Genomic DNA, 11302 nt, shown 5'->3' with positions numbered 1-11302 from the left:
ATGACCCTTGGTGTCCATCCGTCTCACAGCATCGGTCGGCAACAGATTGTGGCAAAACTTGTCTCGGATGCCCAAGGGTCACGATGTCGCCACTGAATGAACGTTAGGCTCGTGTTAGTGTACTACTAGGCATGTACAGTAGTGTACTGGTGACACAACCTTGGAACTGTTCAATCCATTGATGTTCAAGTGTTTCTTTTATTAGTGTTTGCATAGAGCTCGTTTGAGTACTTAAGATTCTGATACTTCCCACCCTACATGTCTTGATTCTTGAAGATTATTTCCGAAGTCTTTTACAATATAGAAGCGACATTTTAGAAGACACTGCAAAAAGAAGACAGAAGAGTTCTGGAGTCTAATACTATTGAATAGTGTGGCCGAGTTCAACTGTACTAGACGTTTGGAAGCTTAATTTTTAATACTTATACCGTTGACCTAACCTACCTAGGCACTTTATCACTTTATCTAACCTATCAATTGATCGGTTTTGTTGTTTAAAAGAATCAATTGTACCTACACTACCTAAACCTACCTTACCTATTTGCTGCGCGGTTGGTGAGAAACAACCAATCATACCCGGCCAAGTCCACTGCCCACCCTGAGAAATACTGCGCCCCTCAGCCAAACAGCCCCCGTAATACGGGACTAGACCCTGCAGGCCAGTAGTTGGCAGTGCTTTTTATCGATTAAGCGACACTGCGACAGCCTCCTAGACGATTCCAGTACCAAAATCCGATATTCCCAAAGTCCAAGAAAATCCGGTTTAGATAACCGTAGATATCTGTGACGTAAGCGGCATCGCACAATACGACCCATTCCTCATTCCCATCCATATCAACATCTTGTTTCCCCACCATGTGGTATTATACTTCGACAGGTTAGCTATTTATCCTCTTGCTTTTTTTTTTATATATAATTCATATATAATTCAATCCAACAACCCAACTACAACCCATTTTTATAAAACCTTACTACTACCACCATCTTATCCAAACTATATACCCTCAACCACACTTCAACCTTGCCAACTATCTCATCTCATCTCATCTCATCCTCCCTCAGAGACGTCATACAATATATTACCTATCTAGCTATTGCAACCACAATATCTAACATCATGTCTACCTATTTCGCAGCGCCCCGCGAAAAGCGTTATCACAAGTACAAGAAAGTCTTGTACCTCGAACCGCCAATCAACGGTAGCAAAACCATTCGAAACCGAATCACGACCATCATTCCTCCCCCGGAGCCTGCACCATATCAATCATACCAATCACATGAATCATATCAATCATATTCTCCACCACCACCTCCGATGATGCCAGAACACAGGCCTACACCACCTCCTCCCATGGTCGTCAACCCCTTACCCCCACCTCCACCACCGGCTCCTTACATTCCCGAACGAGAGCCTGAGCTTGACACGGAGATCGAGGTCATTGCTGTAGATGTGGAGCCAGATGAGTCTGTCAAATCTGGCAGATCTTCCAAGAGCTCATCCAAGAGTTCGTCTCGAAGCTCGCGAAGCTCCAGATCGTCGCACAGACATCATCGGGAACAGCGCGAGGTGTACATTGAGCGCGAGAGAATGGTTCCCGTCCGAGTACCCGTGCCCTACCACGTGCATCATGTCGAGATCGAGCAGCCCCAGCAGGACTCCTTCCGATACATCGAGGCGCCCAGACGGTACGAACCACCACAGCGACGAAGTCTAGATCAAGAGATCGTCATTGAAGATCATCGTCACCGCAAGTACATCCGAGATGGCTGAGCAAGCAATCAAGCAATCAAGAAATCAACAACACCAACATCAACACAATATGATTCTTATTTTACTATATTACTATTACCATACACATTACATTACGTTACACTACTTGGACAAGTTATTTTTTTTCTTATTAATTTCAATGGACGGGTGCCAGAATTCGAATACACTGTATTAAAGATTGTCATGAGTATCATATGGATGTTAGGCTATGGGGCAACGAGTACAGGAAATTGCTAATTTGGAACGGGGGGGCCCTGAGCATACAGAACGCTACATGGAGCACGGGAGTTTGGGAGTATAATAATTGGATGTTTTTTAAGTTGAAAACATTCCCACGGACGCAATGATTGTCGTCCTCTGATACATTTTTCCTAAGTAATACTATAATGTATACAAGTGACTATTTATTTATGAATTTATTTATGAATATAACGATAATTATATCATCTACCTGCCTATCACATGCAATGGTGTTTGTCCTGAGAGACGTGATGTCTTATCAAATTAGATAATATCATGATGCTTTACTTAGAGTTCGACTTTGATCGACATCAGCCTCATACGTATGATTGACAAGCATGCCCAGTTTACTAATTTTAGCCAGCTATCCGCAATTAGAAAGTCCAGCCCTTCGAAAGTATAAATAATAATTAATATAAATTAAATGATATCTAACATATGTACTACCTAATAGTAGTTGCACATTAATACCCCGGCCCGCATCCGTCCCTACTCTACGCCAACGACAGACAAAAAAAAATCATCACTCGGGCTCCTCGGGGCAAGGGGCGGGTTGCACACCAAACTTACCTACATACCTTGCCCTACCTAACCCATCTAGCCCACCTAAGTAGCTAGTATTAATATCCGATACGCCGAAATAGATGAACAAAAACATTATATAGTTCATCGGAAGAGAGGTCGACGTCGGTACCACCCGCACTCACCTCTCGGCGGTAGCACCCGCAGCCGCAACCCCCTTCGGCGTGCACAGGGACGCCACTTATGTCGTCGGTGCGACGGGCGGAGACGTCTCCTTCCCCCCCCCCCAACACACACACGGCCTTTTTGCTAGGTATTGCTATTTACTACTTAGGTACTCCCTTGCGTGGTAGGGTAGGGTAGGGTATATTAGAGTTGGTTAGGGTAGGGTTCATATCATACGATAGGATTGATTGGGATGAGGATGTGGTGAGATTTTTGATAATTGAGTTGGAGAGGTAGGTACTGTGGAAGTTGTATGGATGGTTGGTTGGATTGTAGATTGGTTAGTTGGGAGGTTAGGTTAGGTGATGGTGTTGGTGTCGGCCGTGCAAATGACAAAACGTGGGGAGTTGGTGGATGAAGTTTTAATCCTGCACATTGCGGTGTGTTGGACTTGGTGTGCAGGCGTGATGTTGCATGCGATCATAGTTACGTAGGTCGCAAGCCGTAGATAGTAAGGCAGGCAAGCAAGGGGGAAAAAAAAGGAAGGTGATGGGTTATTTGGTGAGCTGGATAGCTGGCTAGCCGCATGTTTGACGCGAAGTGCAGCTCGAGCTTCGTGTTTGCAGGACTGAGTTGGAAGTTGGAACAGTGCAGAACCTAGCTTTTCCATGGGCGCAAGGAAAAAGGATAGGGATTTCACACTGACGATGGATTCAGCAAGCATCTTACGGTGCTCTGGCCCTATGCGGCTAGGGTCGTCATCCTGTGCGGAGAGGCGCTTTCTTGCATCATCTATAAGCCCATCCAGGAAGATTGATACTGGGTAAGTAGGATACAACATCGAAAGCTCTTTATAGGTTACTAGGGAGCCAGATGTGTAACAAACTCAGGCATAGAAGATGCGATATCTCATCGTCCTCGCGGGATAGCGCTCCTTACTTTGTGGGTCGCCTCCCTCGTCATGCGTTACAGATCACTGTTCCTTGACCAAATTTTTGGCTTCTCATCCTCCGCGTCGATGATGTTGGAAATGCGCATTGAATACCTTTGTCATGCGGGTCTTGGTAGACTGTATATATAAACCAGTCTTTCCCTCCCACGATCCTAAACCTTCCAACTTTTCCCCTTCGCCTTTTCTTCTTCTTCCTCTCCCGCTCGCATTAGGTAGGTATGGCAGAATTTTCACCATGAAGATGTGTGCATCTAACTCTTTCGCCTTTTGAGAGGTAGATGCATCCGAAAGAAGCACATCCTCGCACTTACTGCAGGTCTGTATTACATTTATTCCATCCTCGTAACAAGGCTTGTAACCAAGGAGCTAATCGTACAACACAGAAGCATCAAGAGTTCACGAGGTGAGTCGCACTACACCAACACCAACTTAAGGATCAGCATCTCCAAATGCACACTCCACTCCATCCTAGGGTCCTCATTCCTTGTCACAAGTCATCAAAGGCACAATGTTCAGAGGTGAGAAGCTTTTTTTTTTGGTCTAGTTCTAATTCTAGTTCTATTTCTTCTAATGAAGTCAATCGCAAGCCACAATAGCCATGATAAAAGTTGGCTAGGTACTCTTTACTCCCTCATCCCCCCCTCCCTCTTCTCCCCTTCCGTTGCCAACAACCCCCTTTTCCTTCTCCCACTCCACCACTAGAAGTCAGTGAAGTCGAAGTCATCGAAGATGGCATCATCCGCGTTGCTGTTGGCGGTATCGTTAGCGGCGGCGGCGGCAGCGTCGTCAGGAGCGGGGCTGTCGTCCTCGTTCCACTGGCCAAGGAGGAACTGGTTCTCCCCATTGGCACCATTGAGCAGGTGGAGCTGGGCGAGGAAAGTGGCCTGCTGCTGCAGTGCCTCGAGGTGAGCCGCCGCCGCCGACGCCCCCTGCTGCTGACTGGCCATCATGGCTTGTTGTTGTGCCTGGGCGAACGCCCCCAGGTTCTGGCCGATGGGGTTCTAACCCATCGGTGCAGAGGCCTGGAAGTCTCCACCAGGCAGGCTCGGCGCCGAGAACGAAGGCGTCTGCTGGGAGTGGGCGAGGGTGGCCGAAGCCAAGACGGCCGAGCTACTGGCGGCGGCGTCCTGTCGCATTTCTGCGACTTGAGCGGACAGGTGGCGGTTGCGCGCCTCCAGCTCGATGATGTGCTTCTCGAGCGCCTCGATCTTCTTGCCCGCATCCTTTAACTCCTCCGTCTTGCGCGCTCGGCTGCGGCGCGCAGACTCCCGGTTCTGGGCCCGGTTGTGGTCACCCTTGGCTTGGGCGTAGCGCCGGTTCCAGGCTTCGGCCTCCGCCCGCTCCTCCGCCGTCATGTCGTCCGTCAGTTTAATCTCCTTCATTCCGGGACGCCATTCGATTCTATCATTGCTGGCGGGGGCTTGGAGAGGGGCGGCGGGGGCAGGGGCGGGGGCTGGTTCCTCCACCTCCATGGCCTTGCCCTTACCTTTGGACTTGGTCTTGCTAGCGGAGCCTTCGTCGCCGTTCTCGACTGGGGCAAGGTCCTCCTGGGGATAAAAGGGAGAGGCGCTCGACGCGAGGTCGATGGGGGCAACGGTCGCCGACGGCACTTGGCTGCCGGTCGACATGGGGAAGTAGGAGGAGGGGGTGTGGAACCCGGCCATCCACTGGTTAGGAATGACCGCCGGCCCTGTTACACATTCGAAGCGATTAGTGGACTCCGAGCTCAAGTCAGTTCATCAATTAATACTTACAGTTGGCCGGGAGAGGACGTTGGCCGCTGGGACCTGAGGCAGCTTGGTCTAGGGCTGCGTTGGCATAGGGGGTGGCGGTAGGCCGGGTGGACCGCTGACCCAGTCCATACATCGACAACATGAGCGGGCTTTTTCTTCTTGGTAAGTATTCCCACATATATATATACATATACCTTGGGTTGGGTGGAGGATACTAACTTGGTAATAGGCCAAGGCTGTTGGCCGTTGTTGTTGCCGGTGGGGTTCTCGTTGGGGTTCATGGCGACAGACGGGTAGTTACTTTGACGATTGGTAACTGAAGGATCGTTATGAAGTAATTGAATATTGGTTACGAGGTAACTGAAGATAGGGTATGAGTTAATTGAGGAATGGTTATGAAGTAAAATAAGTATTTAGTCGGTTAATAAATTGTGTGTATATGTTGAAGAAAGGAGGAAGTTTGGAAACGGAAGAGAGTTAGTTTATATAGTTGAAGAAAATGAGAGGCTCAAGCTTCAGAAAGGGCAAGAACGAAGAAGCATTGCCCATATGAGCAAGCGTTGAGCAATGGCACCACATGATGACTGTGGGTAAGTCACTTGAAATTTCACCAGACATCGGACGAAGATAGGAGAGGCAGGTTGAGCAATTAGGGGGTCCTAAGGAGGACTAGGCTCTAGATGGATGGAGTACTCTGAGAAGTCACTTCAGGTCATGAGCTGCTACAAAAATTGCTTGCTATACAATGATACAACGATACAAGTATACCTAGTATTGGGTCATTCAGGGGTAGAGGGACATAGGTGCTCTTGTTAGAGGCTGATATGAAGCAATGGTACCTGCTGGTTATGATGTGTTATCCTTCTTGATGACATATGTCTTCAAGAAGACGCTGTGTTTTTGCCCCTATACAGATCTTGGTAGCACTCCAGCTATAATTAATATCTGCAAAGCATGGCATTTCAGACTCGGTTGGTATAGTTGTATGGTACCTAGACAAAGATACACCAGTATGAATGAAGCATTTCCCACATAGTGCCCCTTAGCGTACCAACCCAGGTAAGGTACCTAGGTAGGGAATAGATTCACTAGTATCTTTTTTACGTGTGTGACTACTTGTATGTATCTAGATGTACTGTGAGAAAAAAAAACTTTAATACTCACTGCTACAAATCTGGTAATTCAATGGCAGTGATTAAGGGGCTAGAAGCAAGACTAATGAACATGTGCAATTTTTTTCTTTTTTTTCTAGATGAAAATTGACTACTTTTGGCTAATACGACTAACTAACCTACCACAGGAGGATAGATACTGTGTAATATAGAAATATTTCCTTTCAACAGCAATGCCACAGAATATGAAAGGTACTTGCCTAGTACTTGGGTAAGATCATTGTGTTTGCAGCTGTAGAATGCTCTGCGTTGTGATGGTGCCATGAGAAGAAGAGAGCCCTTGACGTGAAATGGGGCTTGTATCTCGACAACATTGATACAAATCAGGTACTTGAGTGGCTTATGACAAAGATGTCTGGGCTGGCACTTGCCATTATTACCACAGTCCCCCCAACAGTAGTTTGGTACTTCCCCCAGGTTAGAACAAACAGAGAATGGGTTGAGAGGACATCGTATGTATAATGATAGACATGACATTCAAAGGACCTGGGAAGACTGCAGGTACCTACTTACACCCATCAGTGATGGATTAGCAGTACCTGTATGGTGTATCATGTAGACAAAACTACAAGAGCCTCAACCAGATTGTGGTACCCTGGTAGGTATCTTCTCGTCTCATGCTAACACGTTTGTGGAAGTATTTGGGTATTTGCCTAGTACCTGTCAGGCTGTCATAACTTATAAGGGACTACTTGAATGAAGTACCTATTTTTGAATAAAACATCCTCGACATCCCCCCACACTTGCTGACTGCTTAGTACCTTCCGCATCTACCTCTTTGTGTTCCTGGCATTCATGGATGACTCCTCCCCCATACCCCAGCCTTAAAGTGCCACGAGGGGATTAATATTTCGGGGCAGGAGCATCAGGGCGGTCAGGGCTCTAGCTGCAACCTGTAAATAGCTCGCAGTACCAAGCCTGACTTAGAAAGTGTGATATGGGAATTAGGAGGGAAGGCACACTCTTCCAAGGTAGAACAACTCATTAATTACCAATACAACGATCCTCGTAGTCCTAGTAGAGGAGCCACTGGCTTGGGCTTATCCATGACCCATGGATAAGCTCATACCTATTTAGCTCATATCGTTCAGTGAGGGGGGTTATGTGAACTACAGAGCAGCTGTGCCCCTCTTTGTCGAGAGTTCTACTGATTTAGCGGAAGCTGGGGAGGGGGATATTTGAGGCTCTTGCCGGCTGCGTGGCGTATGGCTAAATAGTGTTAATTCATATCACAGACCTAGATACTTGAATTTTTAATGATATAAGGAGTTCTTTGTAAATATAAAGATAAATATTATGTATTTAATAGGCAGGTGCATGCAAAAAACTCGATGTGGTGGGCAGAGAAAATAAAATAGAGTACCTGACCCTGTTGTATAGGCCCCTTCCTCCCCTATCAGCCCTACCTACCAGAACACCACACCACAGAACTTCCATTAATAATTTACATCAAATCGATGCTTACCATGAGTAGACCACCAGTATCCTATTATATTAATCTATAATTGTATCGTTGAGTTGCAAAGAAATAAAATGCACCTACCCCCTACTACCCCAGTACCCGTAACCGTCGCAAATTTCGATTTTAGTGGGCGACCGCGACAGCAAGCATCAACACTCGACACTATCATATACTGGTTGCGCAAATTCTCTAGTGGGCATCCTGTAAGAGCTGGAGAAATTCCAGAGCGAAAGCTTGTAAGACTGACTAGATCTCGTCGAGGAAGCAGAGCTAGCCCGCGACCGCGAACCCGACAGCGAGCTTCGCGACACCCTGACCTCCTAAAATACACCCTCTAGCTATCTAAGTATCTAGTACAGTGTTTGCGCAAAGCGTGGTGGCGTTACAGTTTCTAAATGCTGACAGTGCTCGTCGCAAACCCCGATCCTACTAACTTGGAAAATTTGCAGGGCACTTTGCACGATTCCCAACGGTCGCCGAACTATAATTTCCCCCTCCCTCCCTCGAGTCGTAAACGTAGAACCTACCGCAGTAAAAGTCGCTGCCAGCCTCCTCGAAACGATCCCAAAAAACCCCCGGAAACCGCGATTTCAGTACCCCGACTAAACTGAAAACGGTCGGCGGCGACGACGAGGTCGGTTGTAGTAGTCGGGAGGCTTGTGTAAGGGGCGGCAGTAAGGTTAAGTGTTGTCTCGGTCGGTCGCTGTGCAAAAAGGGTGAGATCCTGAGTTTTCCGACCGTGGGTTTGTAATCGATCGAAATCTCGGTATTGTCGCGAAGGGTCAAGTTGTTTGTAACGCCGACGTGGTTTACTTGATTTTTTCGACAGCTTCGGGCACTCTCGTAATAGGTCGAAAGCCTCTGGGATCGATCGGGGGCGCGGTGTCGAGAGCGTGGGAATTCTGGTTTTTGCCTAATCTGGGACGCAAGCACAGTTAGCAAACCGTCTGCTCCCAACGGAAGCAGAGCTCGAGGCCATGATCACAAAACAAAGTTTAGGAGACGTTGGTGCTAGCCGACGGGAACGTGGAGAGAAGGTTTCGGACGGTCGTGTCGGAAAAGGGGGGTGGACGTACCAGACTCAACTATACCCATCGACTCTCCCTCCTTATCTTCTGTCAGGCCGTTGTATCGACAGCAACTATTTCGTTTCCGAAGTGTATCCGATCATAAAGTCCTCGCCGAGGGTAATCGCTGGTGGTAGGATCGATACGGTGGGCTTGTCGGAAGCAGTAGGATGGTCAGTTCTGCCAGACCGGAAATACTAGATTTGTTGTAACCGTAATGAATAATAGGAAAGACCACAAGCGAATTCGTCGAGATCTGGAGCTTAAATCTAGCTCTCTTCGTTTGGGAAACATGGCTGGAGGTATGCATACGTAGCTGGCGACGACGAGGCAAGCGGTTATGGAGACACACTTAAGTAGGCAGGAAGAAAATCATACTCGACTATTCGAAGGATGAGGAATGAATTTAAGTGTTTTTTGGAGGGCCATCGTCTAGTATTAATGCTATGATCGTTGTGGTATCCTTTCTGTTCAAAGGAGATGTATCTAGAGGGGGAGAGATCAGTTTTGGCCACTCCACTCTGGTAGGGTGGGTAGGTGCTTGACCACTCTTACAAAATTCGAGAAGGAACCTCCAGACTAATTCAATTATAGCCATTCACGATCTCAGAAACTGCCTCAATCTTCTAGTGGGGCCATCTCGGCATCGACAAGCAGGCGGGTATGGTCCTCCTACCAGTCGATCTGGCGAGGGCCACCAAGGTTATTGTGATTGCCCATTTATTGTACGATTGCCATGTCTCCACCATATCTCCCTCTCCAAGTTCTTGGTGTTATTCTCTTTGTAGCTATTGGTAGGTTTTCATTTATCATGTAACCCAAGTCTTAACCATTACTGTTAACCCTCATGCTCAGCGTCATTATCATCACGACTGATCATCTAACCTACTAGGTACTGACGCTCGTGCCAGGAGAATCGAAGCTGCCGTCTTCGAGCACCAATGGACACCACCAACAGCAGTTTGTCCACAAAGGGGATTATTTATCACACCTATCCGCCTAGAGAGAGACATATGACGAAGACACTTATGAGAGCTAGGTTATGTAGCTCAAGGCCAGAGAGCAGGGAATAGCCCTTTACTATGAGTAGTTTATTACCCCTTTTCAACTTTCTAGGAATGCTATAAATACTCTCTGCAGTATGTGTTATTAATAGTTATTATTTTTATCTTTCAAAATGAATGCTTTATAACAATGCCATTACTTTTCCTAAAAAAAAAACTATTTTCTGATGTTAATAATAGGGGTAACAACGATTGTGCCTTTGTGGGTTAATTGTTGGTGGTAAGACTCAACGCGACAGCCATGTTAATCACCAAGTGATATACTACTATGTACCGTATGCCAGAAGATATGATAAGTTACATCCATGGATATTTAACCACGTAAAGTGTTATAAAGCGTGAGTGAAGGTAACTTATATACATTTGAAATGCTTATGTAAGAACCTGTAAGGTACCTAACCTAGGTACCTCACCTTACGATATTTTAGTGTGGAGTCGTTATTTCCTTTGTAGTAGTGATCTCTGCATAGATCACTGGTTTCATTTTACTTAAGACGACGAGGACAGCTGCTAATGTACAAGATCCGACAGCTCCGTCCTCCGGAGCCGGCTCACCCGGAGAGGATCCGGATCCTTGCCGCATATGCAGTTTCCCGAAAGCAATGCCGAGCACAACATGCGAGGCAACCTCAGGAAGCAACATTCACTTTTTCCCGCTAGCCCCACAGGTAACCCGTCTTTCTGCATCGGGCCGGCTTCTCTGCATAGAACTAGCGCTCCGGAAATCATTCCTTATAGATTAGGCATCCATGGGGACCATACCACCCACTTCACAGTATTCTCCCGCCAAATCCAACCTCCATATTTTAAACGATTACAAAGGGAACTACTATGAACTGGCAAGAAACCGACCGCGAAGACGTCTTCTCGCGCCCACTCGGCGAGAACGAGACCTACAAACAGCTCGTGGGCGACCCCACGCACCTCCTCTAACACCGCCCTCGTGTCCTGGGCCTCCCAGACCTTCGGTATCGCCACCTCGGTGATCCCGACGGTCCGCCCTATACCCTACGCGCAGCTCGTGTACGTCCGCGGTCCGGCGAGCTGCTGGCGCTAGGCGCACTAAATTTCATTATACGTATAACACATGTATTTAAACCGTATAACGGAACGGAAGAACATTTCCGGGCCCACAGATAATTAACTAACGGGGT

At 47.3% G+C, this 11302-nt stretch overlaps 3 protein-coding genes across 3 annotated transcripts; 2 read left to right on the top strand and 1 right to left on the bottom strand.

Moving 5' to 3' along the window:
* Window positions 1–280: 280 nt before the first annotated feature.
* GGS25DRAFT_469771 (uncharacterized protein) lies at window positions 281–2217 on the top strand. Its single transcript, XM_049259172.1, has 2 exons — window positions 281–877; window positions 1137–2217. The coding sequence occupies exons 1-2, from the start codon at window positions 856–858 to the stop codon at window positions 1769–1771; spliced, it is 657 nt and encodes a 218-aa protein (XP_049121292.1). The 5' UTR covers window positions 281–855; the 3' UTR covers window positions 1772–2217.
* A 2388-nt stretch (window positions 2218–4605) lies between these two features.
* GGS25DRAFT_27013 (uncharacterized protein) lies at window positions 4606–5799 on the bottom strand. Its single transcript, XM_049257379.1, has 2 exons — window positions 5603–5799; window positions 4606–5532 (listed from the first exon to the last, which is right to left on the bottom strand). The coding sequence occupies exon 2, from the start codon at window positions 5312–5314 to the stop codon at window positions 4652–4654; it is 663 nt and encodes a 220-aa protein (XP_049121291.1). The 5' UTR covers window positions 5315–5532; window positions 5603–5799; the 3' UTR covers window positions 4606–4651.
* Window positions 5800–8088: 2289 nt separating this feature from the next.
* Window positions 8089–11205, top strand: GGS25DRAFT_516810 (uncharacterized protein; the record flags this gene model as incomplete). The annotated part of the gene is made up of 6 exons (XM_049263273.1): window positions 8089–8253; window positions 8556–8651; window positions 8953–9249; window positions 9715–9809; window positions 9996–10044; window positions 10993–11205. The coding sequence occupies 6 exons, from the start codon at window positions 8089–8091 to the stop codon at window positions 11203–11205; spliced, it is 915 nt and encodes a 304-aa protein (XP_049121290.1).
* Between the last annotated feature and the right edge of the window lie 97 nt (window positions 11206–11302).

This window comes from Hypoxylon fragiforme (assembly GCF_022984875.1).
Source record: "Hypoxylon fragiforme strain CBS 206.31 chromosome Unknown GGS25scaffold_1, whole genome shotgun sequence".
NCBI classification, from domain to species: Eukaryota; Fungi; Ascomycota; class Sordariomycetes; order Xylariales; family Hypoxylaceae; genus Hypoxylon; species Hypoxylon fragiforme.
This window is presented reverse-complemented; position numbering and strand designations above follow the sequence as displayed.

Coding starts and splice junctions, on each gene's coding strand:
- GGS25DRAFT_27013 (XM_049257379.1), bottom strand. CDS start 5,314: ATGGCCGGGTTCCACACCCCCTCCTCCTACTTCCCCATGTCGACCGGC.
- GGS25DRAFT_469771 (XM_049259172.1), top strand. CDS start 856: ATGTGGTATTATACTTCGACAG. Junction 878..1,136: donor GTGGTATTATACTTCGACAG/GTTAGCTATTTA, acceptor CCTATTTCGCAG/CGCCCCGCGAAAAGCGTTAT.